Source organism: Phalacrocorax aristotelis, chromosome 9 (genome assembly GCF_949628215.1).
Source record: "Phalacrocorax aristotelis chromosome 9, bGulAri2.1, whole genome shotgun sequence".
NCBI classification, from domain to species: Eukaryota; Metazoa; Chordata; class Aves; order Suliformes; family Phalacrocoracidae; genus Phalacrocorax; species Phalacrocorax aristotelis.
In genome coordinates this window covers 20,149,941-20,173,512 of record NC_134284.1, presented here as the reverse complement: position 1 = coordinate 20,173,512, position 23,572 = coordinate 20,149,941, and the positions used below count along the sequence as shown (strand labels likewise).

The window sequence follows — 23,572 nt, the reverse complement described above, 5'->3', positions numbered from 1 at the left end:
ACAACTTTTAATGTCCTTTCCTTCATCAGAGGGGCAACCTGCAGTCCCAAAGGCTGGCTGCTACTGCACTGCCAACTCCAGCAGCTGGAAAGCCACTCAGGCAGGACTGGAGGTTGCTGAAGAGCCTGAAAAACCCTTGAGCATGAAAATGCTGACAGAACCTGAGAGCAGCAAGCTGCATACAGGGGCCTGATCAGTAATTAAACAACACGCTTCTAAGAACAGTAAAAATAAAGCTGTTCGATCATGTAAATTAATTCAGTGAGATGCCTTGAAATGTGTACTCGGTGTGCACCACAGGAGGACTCAGATACTTCTGGAAGCATACCAGGTTACTGGTATTTCTTTAAAACAGTGACCACACATAATTTCATGAGCTCCATTAACAGAAATCAGAGCCGCTCCGCTATGTGATACCCCGGTACTGTGCGACTGGCTCTGTGCAGAGAGGAACAGAGAGGAACAGAGATGCTTTGTTAGCTCAAATATTATGAGTCTGTGCTTTGGCAAAGGGTCTCCCCTTACAGTGGCTCTGGCGGTCAAAGTAGCTGTGTTACACTGCATGATGACAGGCATGAAATTCTTAGTTAGCAGCAGGTTTGTGGTGCTATTGAATTTAAAATAAAAAATATTGTCCTATAAAAACCAGAGTCTTGGTAGATGGGGAATCCACCAAAGGCTGCAATTCAAGAGCTATTAGGGAGGCTATTAGGGAGAGGAGACCACCTTGAGTCTCACAAAACTTTTGCTTCCTGCAAGGAAACTTCTGAACCAATCCACCATGAGTGATCCTTACATCACCCTACAGACTACGCACTCTGTGGCAGGGGCTTTCTCTCGTGTGCCTACATAGAGCCCAACTATTCCAGCTGGACATACCATTTACTGGGAACAGTATAAAAAATTAAAAATTCACATTTCCTCCCTAAAATATAGGCCTGGTTTTGCTTCTAGCAAAGTACTAACAAAGCAGTTCTGGCACAGACTTCGCTGGTGTAACGGTCCAGCGAGCGACAAGTTACTGGCAGCTATTTGGAGATAAATCTGCCCGGAGTAGCTGTGGCGATGCGGACGCGTCCCCGGTCCGCGGGGAAGCCGCCCTGCCGCGGCGGGCATGGGTGAGCAGGTGCTGCGGGAGCGCACGTGGAGCGGGCGGCGGGCCCGGCTGGGAAGGGCAGGCGGGGACCGGCAGCCGGCGGGCGGGAGGAGAGGCCTGGGCGGGAGAGGCGACGGGGCAGGGCGCGGCCCCGGGGCAGGGCAGGCCTGCAGGAGCTGCCGCCAGAAGACGGCCGGTGGCAGCCGGCGACGGGCACCCTCCCAGGAGGTACCGGGCGGGAACGGGGAACCGGGCCGGACCCCCGCCGGGGGACTGCGCGGCGCTGGACGCCGCCGGCTCTCTGAGGAGAAAGGGGCGGCGGAGCGCGGCGCAGGCGGCGGCAGGTGCGGGCAGGGGCCGCCGGGGCGGCCGAGGAGGGGGCCGAGCGCCCGGCCCGGCCGGGCCGCGGCGGGGCGGGGCGGGGGAGCTACCCCGGCGGCCGCGGGCAGCCCAAGGCCCCGCGGTGGCGGCCGCCGGCGGAGCCCGGAGCCGGGCGAACCGCACCGAGGCGGGCCGGGGCAGGTGTCCCCTGTGCCGCGGGCCCTTCCCGGGCCGCCGCGGCGGAGGTGGCGGCTTGCTTTCTGTGCCTAGTCGCTCGTCGGAAACGTAAAGTTGGGCTTTGTATTCCCAGCAGTACCGTCTGATTGCCGATCTCCAGCAGCCTCTGGCTGGCGGGAAGGTTGGCTGTTGCTGGGCTCTCTTGCTGAAGTGACTCTTCCACGTGTATCACCGATGTGATTGACTACACCATAACTGCCTTGTGCGTTGATACTCAAGAGTATTCAAACATGAATATCCAGTGGTACTTTTGCAATTTGTAAATTATTATTTTCTCACTCTGCATATAAGGCTTCTGAGAAACAATAACTAATGATCTTTTTTTACAAGCCCTGCTGTACTTCATCTGATGCATGCTGATGGGTATATTGAGTGGGACAGCATGTTTTTAAAGCCAGAATTCCTTAAGGCTGTCAGCATATTGAGCTACGTAGGTTTTCCAAGTAGGCTAAAACTTGGCAAATTCAATTTGTAGAGCATGAATTGCAAAAGGCAGTGTTAGCGGGTATTTTATGTTACAGGTGATGCTGCACATGTGTAGTGCCTTGCTGCCATGCTGCAGTATTAGTGGGGGTTTTGGAGTGAAGACCTTTCAGTGCCTAGGATCAGTTTGTTCGTGGCTGTATGAGTGTTAATTTGGCACCGTGCTTCCAAGATTTGGCTCAGGGCTGTATTTTTTATCAAATGACAGACCTTGAGAAATGGAGGCAGGTAGAAAAATAGTAACTATATCAAACTACTACTGAATGAAATCTTCATATAAATCAGGTCTGAGATTAAGTTGTACTTAAAACAGTCTCAAACTGGTATTGCTCTAAGAAAGTGTCCATGTAAAATCAAAATATTCTGTGTGAATTAACATCTGAGCATTATCATAGGCAAGAAATAACTAATTAGATCACCTTCTCTAGGAACACTTCAGGTAGAGATATGGTTTAGCCAAAACTCAGAAGGAAGTTGTGAATATAGCTAGACAGAGTTTCCCTCCTGTACTGGATGAAATTAGCATCAGAAAATTCATTATATTTACTGAAGTTATAACATGCCGTATCCAAGAGCACTGTTAAAGCTGCAGTCGTGATTGTATGCAGTTTCGAACAGTGCTGTTCAAAAGCTGCACTGTACTTTCTTTAATGCATACTGTATGGCTGGATTCCTGAGTGCTTCAGATCACTCTTGTTATTAAACAGTCTGAAATAATTATCATCTTAAATTAAGCTGGTCTTGCAACTTTCCTTCGATGTGGAAATGTGCCCAACGTCTCATGTGACGCGTTACTGTAGATAAGAACAGAAAGGTCGATATCGCGGCCATTCCTACAATGTACACTTCCAGTCAGTGCTATTTGTAATTGTGCAGGAAGAGAACTAGATCTCAAGAGACATACGCTGGGCCACAGCTGTGAAGTGCTTGGGCATCTAAATGATCCTGTGGGCACCTGCTCGTTAGAGCTAGATCTTGGCAGTCCTAACCCTTGGTCTCTGATCTGTGCAGGCTTGGGTTTTTCCCCGTAATATTCACCAAATACATTGAGGTCCGCTGGTTAATGTGCCTTTATTTTCAATAGTGTTGATTAGTTAGGTGCCCAAGCTGTTCAGGGATCCAGAAGCAAGGTGTTCCTTGACAAGTTAGTTTTGGAGAGCCCAAGTGTCTTCAGTTTATGTATAGATGATCAGGACCACTTAAGAAACATTCAGGGGAGTATATTGCCATGCTTTTTATGTTGTTTTTTTTTTTTTTTTTTCTTTTCTAGGCTTTGTCTAGAGCTGTTACCCTGATGTGAAGAGTTAAGTTCTGAATTTACATCTTTCATTTCTCAAGAGAGTGCTAGAGCCATAAACCTGTGTGTTGTTCTGGGCTGGTAGTCTCTGACTCCTTACTTAGGAAACTCTTTTGCCTTGCTTTCAGTACAGAAATATTCATGAGGTGAGCTCTGATCCTTCAGCTCAATGGCTAGGACAAGAATCCAGGAGTTTGATTTCTAGTCCTTTTTCCAGCTGTATGTTACATACTCTGAAAATATATTTTCAATATGTGTGGTTAAGCGATATTGAATTTCAAGACAAATATATTTATTATTAAAGTGTCCCTTGATTCTTGCAAATACTTATAAAAATCATGCCTACTAAAACTGCTGCACCCAAAGGGTACGTTGGACTCCACAGAAGTCCCATCAATTCTGCTGCCCTTCCCTGCACTTAGTTTAGGTGATGGATCACCAGGTGATTAAATCCTCTTTCTTCTTATGCTGTGGAAGGAGTGAATGTGGGCAGAATTGTACAGTCAGTTATGTGTGTCCAGGCTATTAATTTACAATGTTGGAGAAGAAGCTCAGACTCTGCTCTCTTTTTCTTTGTCCTAGTCATCAGGCTCAGTCATATTACTTGTTTGTTCTGTCACTTGTGTTTCCTATCAGCTGGTGCTTTTTGCTCAGCCTCTGTTCATCGTACTTTTAGGTGTTTTAGTTTCAGATGTATGTTACTCTAAATGCACTCCCCAGGGTTGTGGGTTGGCTGTGGAAAGGGCAGTCCTGCTCTGGCCGCATTTTCCCTACTGCGCATTCTGACCCCACCTTGTGCAGTCAAGGGTGAGTTGGAAAAGTTCTGTGGTTTTTTTTTGGTTTGTTTTTTTTTTTCAAAAAAGTTTCAAAAAAAAGTTTGTTTATTTTGGTGGTTTAGTTTTGCATCTAATCAGTGAGCTGGGCCAACTCATCATGCAGCTGCATGTTTACTAGATCCAACAGGAATGGTTGTTGGCAAGGGAGAGCCGAACTGCCCCTCGGATAGCCGCCAGCCCTTTAGTCAAGTTCAGGACAGGCGGATGCAGCCCCTGTGTGTGGTGGGCAGAGCCAGAGGACCTGCCTTAGAAAGGCATCCTCCACTAGGAAGCCAGGCTTTGGCTAGTTTAGGCCTACTGTGTTCCTGTGAATCCCACCGGCTTTGGTTTATACCAAACTTGACTTTGGTGGAAACATTAATTGAACTTGTTTGCGTGATTAAAATGCTGTTTACTTCATTTAGTGAATTTTGCATGATGCATATCTTGACCTATCACTCCCCTCTTCGGACTCTTGTTTAATTTTATAAAAGAACGACTTTGTTTACTCTGAATTGCTATCTCCCAAGATACCTTAAGTCTGGTAAATATTCTTTCTCTAATCTAAGTAGGACAACACCCAATCTCTGTCAGCAGAGAACCTAAGATCTCATCTCTTAAAGTGAAAGGCAAAGTGGGCTTTGACTTTAAGTAGAACAGGCTAAGTTTGGATTAAGCCATGTTATCATTCTGGTTAGTAATGCTATTCAGGCTCCATGAGAAAGATTGCTTATGCAGAGAAAAATTATGTCGATAGCCTTTTGCAACCAAGATTAATCTAATGAACCTAAATTGAGGAGCCTCATGTGGGAAGAAGTTAAAATCCTGGGTTTGGTTTGGACTCATCTGTGTTGCATCATATTTCTTACTCATGGTAATTCATCAAACCATGCAGAATTAGTGAGGACACTTCTCTTAAGCTTAGTATAACTGTTTGTTTGCCTGTCATCGCAGCTGAAGTTTACATTAATTCAGTGCCAAAAAAAAGTTATGTCAGCAATCAGATGCTTATCTTTCCTGTAAATTGTACCCTGGTGATTTCATTTTGAGGCTGTGTGTTTCAGTGATCTAACAGCCACACTTAAACTGAAGATAAGAGATAATGAGGCCCCAAATGAAGGCCCTTGTTCTCTGGGGCGTTCTTGTGGTCATTGCAATGAGCTTTGGGTCTGGCCTGAAAGAGCAAGTTCTGGAGATGCTGCTTTGGCAGTTAAACCAGCTTTGAATTCCAAGAAAGCAATCTAGAAGGACCATGACCCAGATTCATAAAACATTGGTTAGTACTGATCTCTTAGGTGACAACAAACATTCTCTCAAGACCAATTTCAATTCATAGTAGAGGAAAATTCAAAACCTTTTAGTTCTGGGTTGGGTTTTTGGATTGTTGTTTTTTTTTTAAATTTACTTTTGCAAAATGGGATTGCTGGCCTCTAGAGTAGGAGCTCTCTGTCAGTCTCCCATTCAGGTTCTCTGTCTGCTCAGCAGTGACTGGAGTAGCAAAAAAGTTTCCTGCATGAAACCTTGATTAATCACAGAACATCTCCCTGAATCATCCTGGCTTTCGTTCAGTTCAGTGGTATGTGTACTTCCAAATCTGGTCTTACCAACATGTGAAATCATGGGTCAAAAGTCTCATGTGAAGAGTGTTGGTTTAAACTTAACAGGTGAAAACCCCCCATACATTCATGGTGTAGCTGTTGTTCACTTTGTTTTAAGCAAACCTGTCCCAAGGGGGAAAAAGGGAATAGTAAATTCATGCTGCCAACTTCTGCTCTCAGGTCCTCTGTTCTCTCAGAAGGGAGTTGAGGCCCACCACTGTGCCCTGTAGTTCTAGCAGCATTTAGCCAATAATAATAGGAATGTTAGATGCTCCCATAAAATTGAGACAGTTCTGATTTCTGCTGGTTTCTCCCAATGTCTATGCAAAATTCTTTAAAAATACCTCTTTTATACAGTGCCTGGTTACCACTCATCTGCCCGGGCAGCTGCCAACTACATCAGCCAGTACAGCTCTCTGAGAGGCACTGCTGGGGCTGTTAAAAGTGGTTGGAGGCCCCTGCTCTGGGTGGATTTAAGGCAAAAAATAATAAAGAGCTGTACCTTATAAAGATGGCATCCTCCTGGGCTTTTATTTTAAAGTGTGTTTAGGCAGCTTCCTGAGCTCAGTGCAAATGCCCTGCAGAGCCATACTCCCAGTCTGGTTTGGTTTTGAATTAAAATCAGTTCCCACTTCCTGTTTTTGACTCATTCGTTTAATCTGTTTTCATGTATGGTATGTACTGCAGTCACCTCTTTCCTTTCTTAATCTCAGCCATAGTCTTTTAGCCTTCATGCCTGAGAGGCTGCTGCAGCATGAGTCTGGGTGACCACCCTGCCCCAGGCTGGATTGCCATGACAAGGTCTGATTCTGGTCCCTTGTTCCTGTGGCCACTTCTTGCTGCAGATCCTTCTGCTTCATCCTCCTCTTGCCCTCCCCTCCTCTCTTCGGGTTGCTGTAGAAGTAAAGCCGAGCTCAGCTGATCTGTGTTATCTGGCTGTTGTAAACCAAAAAGAACAATTCTTCTGAGGTGTGGGGTGTCCAGGAGCATGTGAAAGGTGAAGGTTGTTCTGTGCAGGGACAGGAGTTGGTCTTGATGATCCTTGCAGGTCCCTTCCAACTCAGGACATTCTATGATTTATACAACTTATATATTTCCTTCCTCTCACCACACTGCTATAACTCCATAATCTAAGGTTTTTTTGTTTTCATCATGAAACAGGATCATAATTGTATGTAAAATAACTAATAAAACCCAGCTTCACCTACAACAAAGCAGTAGGTGTGTGTATATATAAAGAAATATTCCATCTTGCCTCTTCAGGTCACCAGGGTTCCCTCACAATAGTTTTACTAGTAACAAAACTATTTTTCCATGCAAAACTGTTTGGGTTTTCTTCTCTTTTCATACATACAGGAGGAGCTATTTTTCATTAGCTGTCTGGATATTGTACGTGTATCCATGTGTTTTCTGTGTGGCTCCATGGTCATGGCAGAGGCTGAGGAGTCCTGGATGCCATTCAGTGCACTCTTTCAGTGTTGCATTGAGTTGGTTTCCAAGGGCCATCTTTTCAAAGCTAGACACGTTTAGCCGTGTTAGGGAACTCCACTGCACAGGCAGATGCTTTTGCCTAAAATACCTTATTCTTGGCTTTCTGTTGAAAAATGCATCCAGATGTTTCCAGTTCTCTTTGGTATCAGGGCTATAGAGGGACTGCTGACAGTTCTATTTTTGTGGCTTCCTGGCATTACTGCAGAAGGAGAAAAAATTGGATTAAAACCTGACACAGAACACATAAAGTCTTAAGTTTTAAGTTAGACTATAAAGTAACCATTGGTGATTGTCTTGATTTTTTTTCCCTAATCTTCTTAGAGCAAAGGACTTATCTTATGTTGAATTCTTTCCATGTTCTCCTCAAAAGCCAAGTTATTTTTACAGACGTTTCAGTCTCTCAAGTTTTCTTTGCTGGTGTCCTGACTTCAACCCTTGCTTTGCTCTTTTCCATCTGAGTCCAAAATGACCTGCAGTGTAGCATAATGGATTTATTCTTTTGCATTTATTGCCCCAGTACATACCATATTGTACATCCTTGTCCAAGTCAGTGAATTTATCTACGGTTCACAGGAACAGTGTTGTCAGTTCAGTAATTGGATGAATTGGTTACTTGCCTAATGCAGCATTAGGAAGAAACACTGTCTCTATCAACTTTTACAGCCCAGAGCGTAGGGGATTCAGCATATTAAAATCCCAAGTTTTAAGCTTTATCATGGGATAGATTTATAATGTTCCCTTCTTAATTCAAATATAAATCTCACATGAGAAAAATTGGCTCAGATTTATGAAAATTGTTCTTTTGGCCCTTGTAAATAATATTAATCTTCTGCATACTGGGGCAGGCTTGGATTAAGTCTACATTTAAGGGCTGCAGGTGCAAGGCTAAAATGCTAAGCCAGAGTCAGGGTGTCCCTGGGGTCCATGTCAGAAGGACGACTTTGGATTGTGTACTTGTGCCAGAGCTTGTTCTCTTTCTCCAAGGGGTGCCTGGAAAGCAGAGGCAATTGTTCCTGTAGCGCAATAGCTCAAGCACATGCACCTGCTCAGCTTTATTTTTCTTCAGGGAAGTAGGCAAGAGCAATTAGTTCTTCTTCGTGACGTACTCTCAGTTCAGTGGTCTGTGCCTGGGCTGCGTGTGCAGATACACTGAAGGCCATTTGGCCTCCTCCAGTCTGGAGCTCTGGGAAGAAACAGCTGCTGACCTGAAGGAGACTGCAGCTAGATTGCACAGTGCTCTTTCTGTAGGGTTCAGCTCAGGGCCTGCATGAAGGGTGACATATATTATATCATCTTCGTCTGGGCAGAGAAGCTGGAGGGAGAAAGGAGAGTTGCAGTGGGACACAGCATAGTCTTTCACAACTGCATGTAGGAAGACGTGGCTGCTCCAAGCAAAGCTTCTGCCGTGGTTCAGTTGGAGCTAGACCTCCTCAGCACAAGAAGATATAAAACAGCTCGTGGGATTGCAGCAAGGTCTGCTTTTACTGCTATGACAACAGCTCAGCTAAGACTTGACTTCTGAGGTGATTTTCTTTGCCTCAGGAGAAGCCTGCTAAAGCTGAATAAGTATATTTTTGTACAATTGTCACATCCCAACTGAAAGCAGTGAAGTATTGAGCACTCCTGCTGATTCCAAGGTTTTTAAAGTTTACATGTAACTGTTACCTCTAGGAGAGCCCAGCAAACAATATCTTACCTGAATGCTAGGGCAGTCACCAGAGGGACTGTGGAGATACTCTCTGCAGGGTCCCATCTTCCTCCTCTTCTCCACTTCCTCACAATATAGCCAGGAGGATGCAGAGGCAACGGTGGACCAGTAACAGTTTGGGATCTCAATAGAATTCTGTGGGAATGAGAGCAATCTTGCTCTCATAAGTATTAATTAATGAAATATATTATCACCTTAGATTATCCTGTGATGTTGTTGATTCTGACTTGCACAGTTCAGTTGTGGTATCGGCCTGAATAAAACTGGTCAGAGAAGTGGGATAATGTTTTGAGAAGAACTATACAAAACAGACTTGAATGGTGTAAAAACTACAGGTTTAAATTTGTCTACATGGCTTGCATTGGTCTAATTAGCTTACTGAAAAGAAATGTAAGAGAAGGTTAGATCATAATCTTTTAAGATGAGTGAAAAAAGAGATACTATTGACAATTAACACCGTTAATATAGCAAAGACATAAAAACTAGGGGGAAAAAATGCGATTAGCTATTGGAATATTTTCTGAAATAAAACCCAAGTGTCTTCCTGTTTAAGTTGCTCAGCGTAGTGCAGGAGGAACTGGTTCAAATCCAGCAGTGTCAGTAACTGAGGAAGGTGGGACAAGGGCGCATAATGGGCCTTCTTGTCTCCAAAAGTAAGATGCTGCTTTGTCAAACTGTAAGTGAACAAGAGGAGTTTGCAGGACAGGACCATGCCAGTTTGGACTGGTGGTCCCTTCAGTTCCGTTTCCTGTTTCTGGGATCAGCGAGAGGAACCAGTAAAGCTTCCCCCAATGGGCTGTTGTGCCATCACTTCCCAGCGTGGGAAGGTGCTTCCTGGGCCTAGGCAGTTAGTGGTTTGTTTGCATCATGGAGCATGACACTTTTCCCAGCAACTTCTTACCGTCTGTTTCTGTTACCAGATTTAATTGTGTAACTACTTAAACAATGCCACTAGGCTCTCTGCCCCAGGAAAGCTGTGCAATGGTCCATTATAAAATCCCCCTCATCTAAACTAGGTTAATGATACATAGTCTTTTTTTTTTCAGTTTTAAATACATAGTTACACTTTTCTTCATTTATGTGCTGCACTGGGAGAGCTTTGCATCTCTTCATTATGTTCCTGTCAGACTATTTGTAAGATGTCTCCCACAAGAATGCCTTTCTGGTTGTGTCCTTCAAAAGCCTTCTCATAACTTTTCTTTATCTGTTATGTTATTTCAGCGTCTCCTTTGTGATCCTCTTCTTTCTCCTTCAAGGCACAAAAGAAAGGAAAGCCTCATGTTTTCTTCATTTCCTTGGAAGGCAGAAGAATGGGAATAATCTCTCTGTGCAAACTGCCAGAGCTTTCATGGTTTTCCCTGAGTTGCCGTTACAAGCAGAGAAGGAAGGTGCATACACACACCCACCCGCTAGTTACTGCAGGTATCACTGTTGTGGGGTGCTTCTGAAACAGGCATAGATATGAGCCTTTTATCATGCACCTGGTAGGTGTGTGTTGGCATGACTTTTTTTTGTTTCCTTTTCCCCCCCCGCTTCCTCCAGGCAACCTAGGTTTTTAATGAGTAGGAACAAAAGCTTGTTGTCCTTGATGCATCATTCACGCGCTCAGACCCACTTCAAGTGCATCTCTCCCCTGTGTGGATGATACAAACCTGCCTACAGTCCCCCAAAAACTAGGGCTTTTTTTAAACTGTCGACACTGTCTTTGGCAAGTGTATGCCCGTGCATGGCTCTATGTGTGTAGACGCGTGCATGTGCTGTCCTTACTGCTACAGTAGCAAAGTACCTGGTGCCTGGAGGAAAATTTCTCAAAACCATTTAGTGTCTTTTACTAGTGTTGACCGGTTTCAAGATGCAGTGGTCACAAGCCACCCCTCTTCAGACAAAAAGCTGTGCTCAGCCTGGTGCACAGCTCCCAGATGCTCTCCCACAGAAACAAAATTACAAAACAGCTGGCTGTGGAAGCTAAACCTTTTGCAGCATCTGCACTGTCAAAGAGAGTCCACCTGACCTGCAGCAGAAGCAGCTTTTGCTTTGTGTGCTTTTGTTAATCATCTGGAGACCTGCAGTAGTATTGTTATGATCTTTGAAGGATTTATATGACTGGGATTGACTGCATCTCCTGGATCTGAAAGGCAGAAAAGTACAGAGGTAGCATAAATGTGGTGTCTGGCTGAGGTGTGAACTGGCAAGCTTGAGCTCTCCTTCTCCACAGGGCAGATCCTCAACTGTTGCAAAGTGTCGTGGCTCCACTGGGTCTGCTGGAGCTGTGGACACTTACGTCATTCAAGGATCTGATAGAATGTGATAGGACAAGAGGACATGGCCTCAGGCTGCACTAAGGGAGGTTGAGATTGGATGCTAGGAAAAATTACTCCACCAGAAGGGTTGTCAAGCATTGGAACAGGCTGCCCAGGGAAGTGGTTGAGTCACCATCCCTTTAAATCCCTGGATTTAAAAGACCTGTTGACATGGCACTTAGGGACATGGTTTAGTGGTGAACTGGCGATGTTAAGTTTACAGTTGGACTCGATGATCTGAAGGGTCTTTTCCAACCTAAATGATTCCGTGTTTCTATGATCTGTCCCAAATGCTTAGTAACAACTGATCATCCCTGTTTCCAAATATTTTCTTTTACACTTCCCATTTTGTGAGGACTTAGTGCTACTAGAAATTTTGCTGTGATCCCTTTCTGGAACGCAGATCTGAGAGTGCATGTTATACATTTATGGCTGGCAGTATGTCTCATAACGTTTGAAACCTCTGGTTTATCCAGCTTCCCCAGTTTCAGATCAGCTATTTCACCTTTGTGTCTATTGCGTAGTTTTAAATGTGTTACCTGATCAAATCCTGTGGAGCAGTGCTGTGACTACATGCAGCAAAAATACATGGGCAGCCTACAAACTTGTTGCAAAACACACCCTTTCATCATAAGGCAGCAAAGACCTGTCAAAATTTCTTTTTAGACTGTGTTCAGCTTTGAATATTTAATATTGTGATCATCCGTTTTCTATCATGTTCTTTTCATTTAATGAGTTGTTGAAAATATTTACTTTCTGCTCCAAACATCTCTGTCTTGTAATCATTCTGGAGGCATCTGGAACTGAAGTCTTCGATAGTCTGTTTATCTGATTTTAGCTCATTCAAAATTTCTATCGGAGAAATCTGGAAATCATTAAGATAACTTATGCTCTCCATGTAAACCCATTAAAATAGTAGGGATTGTAATTCTCTAGGCTCTGTGTATGTGTGTGGTTGGTTTTTAGACTTTGTTTCCGGGATGTTCGAATAACCTCGGCTCTCCTTCTGCCTTAGTGTGGAAGGACTATTGCTGAGTTACATGCGACTATCCTATTTTGGCTTGATACTGGGAAGAGAGAAACGAAAAAGCATACTGAAATTGGTGGAAAACACCAAGAAAGAGAGAGAATTTGAGACAGAGTGACAAGATCTGGGTTCAGTTCCTTCTTCTGCTGCAGATGATTTGATTTCTCTCAGGTTTTAGTCTGAAATCAGGGATAATTCTCCCCTTCCTTCTGTCGTTTTCTCAGTTTAATATCTCAGAAATGGAGGATGCCTTTGACATATGCCTATTGCCTAGTAAAAACTGACCCCAAAACTTAGAGATAGGGTCAAGGAGTCCTAACTAATTGTTAAGATGGATGGCGTTGCTGGGAAGTCAGTACTTCTTTGGAATTTGATGGTGCATCTGACAAATGTCTCTGTGGTTCAGGTTTATGTGGTAAGTTTATTCCCAGACAAATGCATGTTAGTAAAACCTTTTAACAATGATATACTGAGGATTTTTGGTTAGCTGATACCAGCAAAAGGTTCTGGCGTGTGGGAGAAGTTTAACCTTTGATAGAAATGTCAACTTCTGTGAAGATCATGAATACTTGTTTAATCTTCTACAAGATTTTTTTTCATTTTCACTTAAAATATACAACAGAACCTGCTAAATTTCTCTCTGTCCCACATTGTTAAGGCAAAACTCTTTCATGCAGTAGAAGTTGTATAACTAACTGTAGGCAACTTGGGAAATACAGAGATGAGAAAATAAATTAACTGGGAGCCAAGCCATCTAATTTACCGCCAGGATTGCTCTTCTGAACTAAAGCAAAAAACCAAATATATTTATATCTGTAGCTTAATTAAGTGGAATTAAAACTTTTAAAAGTAATTGAGACCATCCATGTTGCGATTTTGTGAACAAAGCAAAGCGCTCAAAGCAGAATGAGGGAGCACCGTATCTAGAAGATCTGTCCCTCAGCAAATGCTGTCATCTTTTTTTTTTTGTAATGTGGCTGTGGTATAAGTCTAGGAATACAAGCACAAATTTTGTTACTGAAACCATTAAGTTTTTAAGGGTAAAAAAATTGTAACCACTGTTCTAGTCTCTTACTCTTGGAACTTTCTTTTAAAAACACCTTATTTAAAGATGAAACTGAATTGGAAACACTAAGCTATGTGTCTGTATACTTTGGCATTGGCTACTGATATTATCTTGCCTACAAAACAGTAATCTGTAAATAGTGTACTCTTTTCTGTACAATAGGCAGTGATGAATTGCTTTATATTTGTCTTCAGATGTATGAATGTTTGCATATTGATAAATGGGGAAGAAAGATAATAGTCAAAGACTATCACAGGTTACTTGGTCTTATTGTGAAAAACATGAGTTTTTTTAATGATAGAAGTACATAAGATGTAGAATTGCTTTATTACCATTATATCCTTAATACCTCTATGTAGCCCTCTCTTTCTCAACCCCGTGATGGAAAGGCAACTGCTTGTGACAGGTGATTTACATTTGCTTATTTACTCATATTAGTGGTTCCAGCTAAGCAATTCTGGGGAAAGAAATTACTACCATGAACTGAATTTTCTCTGATGCAGAAAAACTAATTTTTCCATTTTACGTAGCTGGAAAGCAGGGTGGTTACTAACATTTTGGTTTCTTCACCAGCAGTAGTGAATAAATTCAATCTGGACGTTTCGAGATAAAAGTCTGTTATGCCTGTGCAAACTGCCACTGAGGCTTAGATACCATTGTTGAAAAGCTTAGAGCAAATGAAGCAGCTGTTTCAGCCCAGTTTAAACACAGTAAACAAGAGTAAAGCATATTAACTCCAGCTGTGTACTGATAACAGCTGGGAAGGAAAATCGCTGCAAGGGAACCTTAAAGTAAACTCAGAATTCTAGCAGGCGTAGCTATTGTGACTGCACCTCCGAGGGAGGAGTGGTGGTGAAAATTTGATCCCTAGAAATGTGGAGGATTTAACAAGAAATTCCTGTGCCTCTTTTTGTGCTTCTGTAAAGATGCAGAGCAGGGTCTGGAGTTGGTGGCATTGCCTCTGAAGATTTTCGATGCAGATATCACATTGTACTTACAGGCAATTTTGAGATCAGGGCAAGTACTAAGTGATGGATTCTGTGCAGAGTAATGGTGTCCCTTTCACAGCAGGGTATTGCACCCCTACCCTGTCTGGTTAGAGGCTATGCTGTAATCTCTTCAGTAGTGGTCTTTTTTCCAGAATAATGTGTGCCTGTATTCAGGCTACTTCTGAGACTTTTATATTTAGATCATTTGCATTTTGCTCATTTTGGTCTACTAAGCACAAAGAGCAATATAAATAATTACTGTCATTTGTAGTAAAACAAGCAAAAATTATTCTGAGAAATTGTATTAAACCAAATATTCCCTTAGGTCCTTGTTGCAGTAGAATAATGGCTTATTTAGGTTTAGGTCCAATGGGAATATGTTTTAAGAATTCCCTTCTAATCAGCACTTTGTTATAGCTCATAATTAAGAATAATTCTGGAACGGTTATGCAGTGGTAATAATAAACCTTCATTATATTTCACACTAGTATTTTAAAGATAACAAGTTAATTCAAGGCTTCCTCATGAAGCCACACGCTCTCAGTGACTTTGCAAAACCCCTAAGTTAAAACATAAATAGCAGTGCTGAGGTACTGTAGATTGCAAAAGAGCAGGTCAGAAAGTATATGCTGTGTTGTTTGCTCAGTATTTGCAAATGGATACATTTATGATAACTTTCAATTGCACCCTACCCATGGAAATAAATAACATTAAGACAAGAAAGCACGTTTTCTAAGTTAGATGAAGTGTCCATAGATTAATATCTCCGCTTGGCATCGATCAGAATTTTGAGGGGTTTTTAATGAACGAAAAGGTTTGGGGATATTAGTGTTATTTCCACAGCATTTGTGTGGTTCCCTGTCTGTCTTTGAATACACTGCAAAGAAAATGATGGCACTCTTCAAGCTGCAGGTGGGAACATGCTGGAGCACGGAAGCTTTCAGCAATTTCTTGTGATTGAGATAACTGAGCAAATGTGTCCATTTTTGTGTAGTTGTCATCTTCTCTCTATTTCCCCCTTTCTCTTACTTGTTGTCTTCCCCACCCCTTCAGCTTATGTTCATGCTCTGTTTGGTGTCTTCTAACCTCCGCAGAGTTGGAATCATGTCTTGGGTATGTTCTACAAAGAACCTTGTGTACTTTACGTACATGTAAAAGGACTAGACTTAGACAGCTCAAGTTTTGGACAGGAGGCAATGCAGATGTCTGTGTCCCTCTGTAAAGAGAACATAAGGATATGAATAAAGACATTTGAATGAGGCCAGTTAGTATTGTCATAAAGTTCTTTTAATGTTAACCAGCTGTTATAGACTTGTTCTCATTCTTCAGTAGATTACATGCCTCTTATTTTGCTGGAAGTCAGCACTCTATTTCTGTATGCATAGCGGACAATTATATAATAAAACAGGCCTTCAGTTTCATGTGTATACAATTATGAGAAAGCAGTAGTTCCTCAAAGACGGCAATTTTGGCATCATTTGTAAAGAGTGTTTTCAAATGTAAAGTATGGAGTATGTTGAGTGAAAAATGTAAACGCATATGGATGTATGTGAAAATAGTACATGAGTGAAAGAGGATAGGGGAAACATGAACAAGGGAAACAGAATAAAAAACACATCTTGCAAATGACTTGACACAACCACATCAAAACAGCTGTAAAGCTGAGTAAACTCCAAAGCCCAGTGGCACACATAAATATGAGGAGAATTCTAGTGTTCCTGAAAGACAGAGACCTGTCTGAGTGGGTCACTGAAAGTACTTGGATGCTGTATGTTAAAATTATTATCTCTTTCCTTGTGTTTTTATATAAAAAATAATCTGTTTCAGTGAGAGAAATCTGATGGCTGTGATCCTTTTATGACTGAAGTAACTTTCTCATTGACTCTGGGACTGTGTTCAATAAGCAATCATGTATCAAATAACTGATAATATTACATTAAATTCAATTATTCCCATTTACTATGGTTTGTTTAATTGTGTTTTTCAGGTTTGATAGCTACACTGGATCTTTGATTGTGGTCTCCTCTAAATTGCAACACTGAAAACAATGGCAACAGAATGTATAAAAAACTGCTGTAAATTGTGTTTCTGCATGGAAAAAGAAAAAAATGATCGTAAGTTCTGACATAATGACATCAACTAAGTGTTTTGCTGTCCTGGCTTCATTAATGATGAAGTTTCCCATTAATAAAATGACTGTGTCACCCCTGATAAACTTGAATTCTTTTACAACATCCAAAATTCTTTCCATACCTCCACTTGGAGATTGCTTGTTAGTGTTACGAACTGGAACTGGAACTGAAAGACAACACATGTCTGAAGCCTGCTCCTTGCAGCCTGGAACACTGTCCATAAGAGCCAACTTTTTTACCCAAGGTTGTGTAAAGGTCTTGTATCTTTCAAACTCTAAGAGGGAACACATTTTTTTTTTAACTCTGCGTGGATTTGCTCTTAGGTTTTTCTTTGGTGTCTTAGTTGTTTGAAGAACTCTTCTGTGATACAAGTGTGCCTCTTGTAAATATTCACCTAAGAGCAAGGTAGCTATAATGTACAGATGTCATGAGGATGAATATGTTTTTCCAGGTACTAGTCCTGAAGTAAAACTGAAGAAAGTAAAACTGGATACTAGCAGCTGTTAAGGAGTGTATCAAGCACGGATCCTATTAAATAAGAGATCTGCTGATAGTATTGTTGAAAACTTAATGCACATGTGGACTGTCTGTTTTTCTTGCTCTTTATTTTTAGCAGTTTCCATGGTGCAGGAATCTGAAGCAGTAGCTGCAAGCAAGCCAACTATTGTAGAGACGCCTCCATTGTCTTCTGTGTCAGTGAAGCGTCAAGTTGGCTGTTCAGAGGATTATCTGCTTTCTAAACTGCCCCTGGATGATCAGGAGGTACCATTTGTGGTCCCTCCATTCAAACTGGCTTACGTACAACCCAAGAACCTTCCTAGTCTCTCAAGTGCTACAGGCATTCAAGGTAAAACAAACAGCTTTGCTGAAATAGTTGTTTAGCTTCTGCTACTCCTTGAAAGTTGTCAAGAATTCCTACTGAAAATGTATGTTTGCAGAACTTTTCTAGAAGTCTGGGTTTGTTTCTTTTCTCTCCGGACATCCAGAGAGGTTTTGTGAAGGGTGTCATTCCACTATGAATCTCTGTGACGTTGCATGAATAAAACTGAAAGGGAGGGTTGCACGCTAGTGCTCATACTCAAAGTAATGGAAGACATTCAAAGGAAACAGAAGCTTTAGTAAAGACTTTCTTGGAGGCAAGGAAAGACCTGACACATCCCCAGTGTCCAAATCACTCAAGTAAAAAAGAAGGGTGGTCTGGCTTTCATGTTTAATGTACTGATATGTTTTAACGTACTAACACAACTTCCCTTTCAAATTTTGCCAATAGATAGCATGTGCTACTACATGGCATAATTTTTTTCCCCATTTCCTGCTGGTTTTGCTGCTTTTCAGGAGGCCAGGGATCACAGTTCTCAGTGGTATAAGGTTGCACATGATACTATGATTCTTTGCTTCACAACAATCTCGTGCTTCAACTTCTGTCAGTTAGTCCCGTGCTCAGGCTGCCAAAATGATGTACATGCAGTTTGGGCCCAGTGGCATGGCCCAGTAACATGACTTATAGGACATATGATATTGCTACACTCTTGGTCCTGCAAGGGGATGCCTAGAATTAGGAAAGGGAAGATTTTGGCACAGAGGCATACCTGAATGGTTGTTTTCTCTAGAGTTGCTTTGCCTCGAGGACATGATAAGCAGATAATATGCTTTCAGTGCCATGTGACTGTGTTTATTTTCTGAGGGTGGAAACCTTAATAACTGAAAAAAAATCAACCACATGTTGCATAATAACTAATGGAGTACTACCTAACCTTTTTGCGTTTGTGTGGTTTTACTCCCACTCTTCTCCCCACGACCTTGCTGTTGCTCCTTTTCTCCTCCTGCATGCCTATTACCAGACTTTCTCCTCACCCTCACCCACCCTTGCTGGTAACACTGGTACCAGAACCAAGCTAATCAGCCTAGCAGGGCTTTTCAGTATAGACCGGCCATTCTGTGCCTCATCTTTTTCATGGGCTTTATTTGCGATGTCTGCCTCACAAGACATGGACAGGCAAACTAATAGTTGGAGATAGAACATGTGAGGCCCTGTTCATCTCTGAGCCTGATCTTCTTCAGCCTCTCTGCTTCCCTGCTCCTTCAGCAGCTAGTTCTTGTAGGTCCATACTTGGAAAAGGTGTAGAAATGCAGGGCATGCTCCTGGTAATCCTCTTTCTCACTACGTGTGGGCTCAGGCTCTGTCTTCCTTTGTCCTACCTCATCCTCAAGATACTGTAAAGCGAAGTTCATCAAGGACTCTGAGGCACGAATGTTCTTCAGGGAGAGGGAAGATGTGTCTAACAACCTTTAGATAAATGTTTTCTTTGTTTATGCTGTTCTACACAATCTTATCGGTCAGTGACTTGGAAACCAGTGATTTGTCTTCATTGGGAATTCTGCTTCATCATCATTTCTGAAGGACCTGGTGAACAGAGTGGCCCTTATGCTATAAAGCTGGTAGACCTTCTGGCAGGATGTCCGGACCCTTCATAATTGTCTCTTGGGCAAATATTTTAAATTCTTCAACAAATATTTGAAAAGTGGCTCTTATGTAAAGTAGGAGACTTCTATTTCTCTTTCCAAATTGAAGTCCTTATTTTTTAAAGTACAGCTTTTTAAGTCTCATTAAAGTTTTGTTTAAAACTGCAAAGTTTACTTATTAGGGAGATTTACTAAATACAGTGGTGCACTGTCATTCCTTCTTCACGTTAGCCAAAGCTTCAGCATATTAAAAACATATATTTAGAGTATTTGCTTCTTAAACTGCTGTTAAATATCTGTAGAAGTCCAAGGTCTGCTCTCAGTTCCACTCCATTTTCTGTGCATGTCTGACCATTTTCCTTTAGTGAAACAGGACATGCTCAGTGTTAGGTCTTGGCATCCCTTCTGAAAGCAATTAAGTTCTGGCAGCCTTTCTCTTCAGTACTCACAGCAGTGTGTCTCAGGCTCTCACAGAAGTAAGCTAGCAGGAAGGAGTGTGCTCCTGGTCTGGAACAATGGCTTTTCTGTCATCTGCTGTGTATCAGTCCTTTATGGCCTCACTTTTAGCGTTCATCCTAATTTACGTCATGCTCAAGCCCATTATACTTGAATTCTTGCTTTATCACCTCTGATGTTCCATCTCACTGTTTTAGGTTTGTTTTTTTTTACTTACTCTACTAACACCTGGAGGAAAAGATTTTACAGCAATAATAGTTTGCCTCTTATGGTGCAACACTTTTGCATAATTGAAGGCACTTTATAATGGGGTAAAGAACTTTTTAACAGATAGAGCAAAGTCTAGGGAGGTGAAGTGAAGGAAGCAGATCTCAGATCTTGGCAGAGTCCAGGTCATCCCATCCCTATTCTCTACTCTGCTGTTATATATGGCTTATCTTCACTCCAGACAGACAAACTGCTGCAGTGCTTCATTATTCCTTACTGTTCTGCTGACCAAGACATGCATGTTTCTTCTGAAATGAATATAAATAAAGGAAAGAAAAATGACAGCTGTGCTGTAATGGACTGAGTAAAGGGCTGGGATTCAAGCATTCTCAGATCTGTCTACTTGTACCTCAGCCAACAATTCAAGTCATTTTGGACCAGTGATTTTACCACTAACAGACTTCCTATGGAAATTGGATGATAAGGAGACTGCATCACAAGTTGCTTTATCTTTCCATAAAAGACCCTCCTGAAGCTCTGGGGGTCCATTAGCTGAGTGGGAATGTCCTGGGGGCAGGTAGCCAAATAAGTCAGGTTTTCTGTACACATGGCCCTACTTTTCCTGTTAATTTCTGTCTTGGTGTCTGTCTTTGGAGCCTTCTGTATTTTAACTAGTTAGGCATTTATTGAGGAACTCCAAGACAGAGTATGCATAGCTTTTCATAGCCAATTTAATTGTAATGTTTGCTAGCACACTGGAAATATGACATAATGTGTCTGTATGTTTTCTTTTTTCCTTTTTTCTTTTTTTTTCCTTTTCCTGAAGTAGATAATATTGAAATATTTTTGTCTTTTGCCCTGAAGGCACTCTGCCTGTCTTATGAAGCCAGGCAGCATGTGTTATGTCTGGAACTCTTGCATTTGATGTTTACTTGTGCTCCGCAGAATCTGCCAGAGCCTCATTTGGTGACCGGAAAGCAGAACTGCACGGTGTGTACCAATGGCCCCGCTATGACGTGTACAACCCATTCTATTTGGAGCATCAGATTTCGCCAGATCTGATGAGGCGCTTCCAAGCAAAATCAGATAATAGGAAATTATATGGATCAGGTGAGGAGGACTGCACCCTTACTTTTCTGCCTTGCTCCCTTTCCCAAGGTTTATAGGTAAGAGGAAAAAGCCCCTAGTCTACAGAAGATGTGTTTGTTTGTAGCAGTTCTCAAATTGGTCTGTATGCTATGGACGCTTCTTGGTAGGTGAATCAATCTGTGGAGCCAGATCTGCTTGATTTCCAGTGCGCTGTTACTTTCTGTCTTTTGTGGGCTTACAAGGCTTGCATGTTTCACATGAAGGCAGACAAATTGGCAAAGCAAGTGAGTGTAGCTGCCTCTGATCCAAACAGGATGCAGTACTGGAGATTCCAGCTACCAGTAATAGGAGTGTTTGAGGGAGACGGAAGAAGGAAGTTGGGCAGTATGTTGAATGGAGTATATATATCGAGAGAAGAACAAGCACCAAAAAAACTATTCGGGAGCAGATGATAAGAACAGGTGCAAAGCAGGAAGTGATGCTATATGCCAGCTTTTTTGTATTTTGCTTTTGAAGGTGCAGACAAGTCCCCAGTTCTCATTGTGTAAGTGTGTTTAAGAGTAGGGGAGGGCTGTGAGATAGTTAAAGTTTAGATAGAAGGTGTTTGGCTACCTAGGTAAAAATTTTCCTCTGTGCTGTTCATTCGTATATGTATCCTATAATGAATGCCTTTTAAAGTAGATGACTGAGTGTTGCTTGCTGTAAGTGATTGCTAAGGCAAACGCATTCAGAAAACTCATACTCGAAGAAAAGTACACACCTCTATCAAATCAGAACCTGGCAAAAGCATGCGTTTTTAGAGATGTTTTATTTAGAATAGTATAGCATGCTTATTTTACAACTTGGGAAATGTCTCAGTCTGTGTCCTGTTTTAAAAATAATTCTGAATCACCACAGAGCCTACGTGAAAAGACTACTCCATATATATATATATATTTTTTTTTTTTAAGAGAATAAAACACACAGAGAATTTTAGCAGCCTTTAATGCATATTGTTTTGCAAGGCTTTGTAGCCACCTGTGGTGGGAGCCAAATGGATTTTATAGAACTGTCTTGAACATCTTCCCTTCAGTTCATCGTCTCTTTTTCCATTTTTCTTCAAGCTAAGTAAACACTTCACTAGTTTTGTTTTAGTAAGCTTAAACACAAGAAAGGTCAGCTAAGTGTGTCTAGAGTACAGTTCTAAAATGTCTGTGTCCTCCAGAGTGTTTTGACAGCTGTTTCAAAACTTAGATGAGTCTCTTCATGTGCATCTATAGACTGTTTAAGCAAAACGCTAAGCCTATTTTGTTGCAGCAAGTGCTATGATACTTTTCACGTGTGAGCTTAGAACTACAGAATGTGTTTGTTTAGAAGGTTTGAAGTGAAATTCTTGAATTTTCATGTGAAGTCCCTCCTCTTTATCTTTAAAAAAAACAAACAAAAACCCAGAAAAATAAATGTATTAATAATTTTCCAAAATTCTAGTTATTATTGGTAAAGACATATGGTTAAATTTTTTTTGCCTTTTTATAGTTTACAGACAGCTTTCTCAGTGTAAATTGACATTTTTTGCTATTAATAATTTAATTTTTTTGACAAAGGCACCATCTCTTCCCTCCGCCATGTTCTTTGAAAACTTTAACCAGCTTTACTAGAAACAGCAGATCATACTGTCTTTACAGTGTCTTGGTGATTTGTAACCTGTAGGCTCGAGTGGGTGTTTCCCAGTAGTTTGTGAAAGTCATAAATACTGATTATGCAGTTAATTTCCATAACCATAATCAACTTCAAATCAAGTAATGGGTTGATCTCTCCTATTTGCTCCCATTATATCAAACAAGGTTTCTAGGCCTCATATGATATTGTAATGCTAACTTCTGCACCAGGCTCAGTGATCAACTCAGTCCTTTTGTGTTGTGCACAAGACAGAATTTGGAACTCATGCCAGATGTACAAACGTTCATTAAATTTTATCTAAATGATGTTGTTACTTTGCTTTCCCTTCCATAGGTTGTCAAAACTTTCTTCATTTTCTGTTCTATTTTTCTTCCTTGGGAAAAGAAAGAATTGTTCTTTATTGTCACATCTCACAAGAAGCATAATTGGTTATTTCTTCTGATAGCAATAAAAGGGGAATAAATTTTCAGTAACGAGTGATGTAATTCTATTAAGGTATGATCAGTGAATTGTAATGGAAGTCTTCTGAAATACTGTAACACAGCATTGCAACAAAAAGCAATTCGTTGCATCAGGTAGTCCTAGAAATTAAACCATACTGCTTTCATTCATTTCAGTACGGGTCAGTTTTGAAGTTGTGAGGCTTTAAAAACCTCTTGAACATTACTGGAGTCAGCAAAGATTCCTGAAACAGTGGCATTAGTTCATCTCTCATTTTCTACTGTTGCCGCACAATATGCGTAGACAATGTGCTTTAGCTCTGTGTTGCTTCAAGGTCAAAAGAAAACTGATAGGATATACTCTAACCACCACCAACTGCTGAGGAAACGACCCTTCTATAAAATAAAGATCTTGCTTTTGTACTATAACAAGTCGGTGCCATCTTAGAGTTAAGACTTGCTTTGTCTGAGATCTAGTAAGGGTGCAGAGTATGGTGCTTTGACACTGTGATCAGTAAAGCCAGGGAGATGAGGCCAAGCGTAGCAGGCAGCATGTTTTTGCCGCTGGGATCTTTACTGTGGAAGAATTTAAAAAAGGAGACCAGGCTAAGCCCCAGTTCCAGCTGACTAGATTTAAAGACAAGGCTTTTCTCTTCTGCTAAAGCATCTACTAACAAAAAAGAAAAATTTATCTTGAG

The 23,572-nt window shown here is 41.6% G+C and overlaps 1 protein-coding gene across 2 annotated transcripts in view; it reads left to right on the top strand.

Annotated features, from left to right (window-relative positions):
• Positions 1-1,208: 1,208 nt before the first annotated feature.
• The window catches only part of TC2N (tandem C2 domains, nuclear), a 34,559-nt gene continuing 12,195 nt past the window's right edge, over positions 1,209-23,572 (top strand). Inside the window, exons 1-4 of one of the 2 annotated variants that reach the window (XM_075103733.1) lie at positions 1,209-1,324; positions 16,416-16,542; positions 17,174-17,407; positions 20,632-20,796. In XM_075103733.1, coding sequence (XP_074959834.1) covers positions 16,476-16,542; positions 17,174-17,407; positions 20,632-20,796 — 466 coding nt within the window. In that variant the 5' untranslated portion in view covers positions 1,209-1,324; positions 16,416-16,475. Of the gene's footprint in view, positions 1,441-16,415; positions 16,543-17,173; positions 17,408-20,631; positions 20,797-23,572 lie in introns of both variants that reach the window. The other variant, XM_075103732.1, reaches the window with a different exon arrangement.